This window comes from Ipomoea nil, unplaced genomic scaffold (genome assembly GCF_001879475.1).
Source record: "Ipomoea nil cultivar Tokyo-kokei standard unplaced genomic scaffold, Asagao_1.1 scaffold1310, whole genome shotgun sequence".
In the NCBI taxonomy this organism is placed as follows: Eukaryota; Viridiplantae; Streptophyta; class Magnoliopsida; order Solanales; family Convolvulaceae; genus Ipomoea; species Ipomoea nil.
Window position 1 is genome coordinate 1,454,479 of NW_017617738.1, and position 1,420 is coordinate 1,455,898.

Consider the following 1,420-nt stretch of genomic DNA (forward strand, 5'->3'; position numbering starts at 1 on the left):
CTTCGGATGACGCACAGGCGCTTATATATGCAACTTGTGACCGAGACAGAGACAGCTTGTACAAACCCCCCGTACTAGGGCCCTTAAGAAATACCCTTTTGGTTTGGCAATCCTTCACAACAAAATAATCACGATGAAATTTGAAGAAAACATTATTGTCAGTTGTGATGTGATTAACGGATAAAAGGGGTACAGATAAGTTTCGCACATGCAGAATATTATTTAAAAGTAACGATCTAGACACGGAATTTAACGATGCATGGCCTATACTGGAAATACCCAAACCTGACCTGTCGCCCACGCGTAGCACATCGCCACCGGTATACGAGTCAGTGTGTGCTATCATCGAAGGATCGGGCGTAGCATGTGAGGTTGCGCCGGTGTCCGGGAACCAACCGTCTGCCACAACCGCGCCATTATCACCGGGAACCGCCATGTACGTCTACGGCGGCGGTTGATCGTAACGCCGAAAACAGTGAACTACCGTGTGACCTTGCGAGCTGCAGATTTGGCATCGGGGTACTCCACCGCGGCCTCTGCCATGTCATCCACAGCCACGGTTGTTCCGGCCTCGCCCTTGTCCACCTCCAGAACCAGGCTGCCGCGATCCTCCTCTAGAACCAGAGTGACGCTGCCCTCGTCCGGTAACCAGCGCCACATGGGAACCCGCTGGAATACGTACAACCGGTAGAAACTCGTCCTCCCATATGAATTCTTGAACTTGCAAGAAATCTGAAAGTTGAGGGATCGAGACTGGAGTACCTGAAGCGCCTAAGGAGGATGCCATGGAACAGAATTCCGGTCGGAGGCCGCGGAACACGTATAGATTCTGCTCGTCTAAGGAAACGGGGCGGCCGGCCAGTGCTAGATCCTCCACGAGAAACTGCGCCCTGCCGAGATACTCACCGGGAGAACTATCCCCTTGACGGAGAGACTGGAATTGGGCGAGCAGGTTCAAGCACCGTGCTCCCGTAGACGAGCAAAGGACCGATGTGATCGACGTCCACACTGGCCACAATATATCTCGGCCAACCGCGAGATACATTAATTCGTCAGACAATGACAAAATTAGAAAAGACAGGATGGATTGATCTTGTTGAATCCAATGGCCATAGGCTGGATTAGGCGTGGTTGTCGCCGTCGTGCCACCGGAAACCGCCTCACTAGTCGCCGTAGTCGAGAGCGTCGTCGGCGGACATGGCATGTCTCCAGTAACATAGCCCAACAATCCTTGCCCCGAAGAAACGGTATCAATTGGGTTCGCCAGAAGAGGTAGTTTTTCGTGGTGAGCTTTAGGGAAACAAGGTGGTGTGCGGTGGTTAGGGAAGCCGGGGTGGCTGAAGGCGGCACGGTGGCGACAGTCACCGTGCGTTCGCTAGAGTTGGACGACATAGTTGGGAGGGGAGAGAGTGGATCACCT

General features: G+C 53.2%; 1 protein-coding gene across 1 annotated transcript; it reads right to left on the bottom strand.

Moving 5' to 3' along the window:
- Nucleotides 1-544: 544 nt before the first annotated feature.
- Nucleotides 545-1,204, bottom strand: LOC109185070. Its single transcript, XM_019335067.1, has one exon. It carries the CDS (start codon nucleotides 1,202-1,204, stop codon nucleotides 545-547), a length of 660 nt encoding a protein of 219 aa, XP_019190612.1.
- Nucleotides 1,205-1,420: the final 216 nt, after the last annotated feature.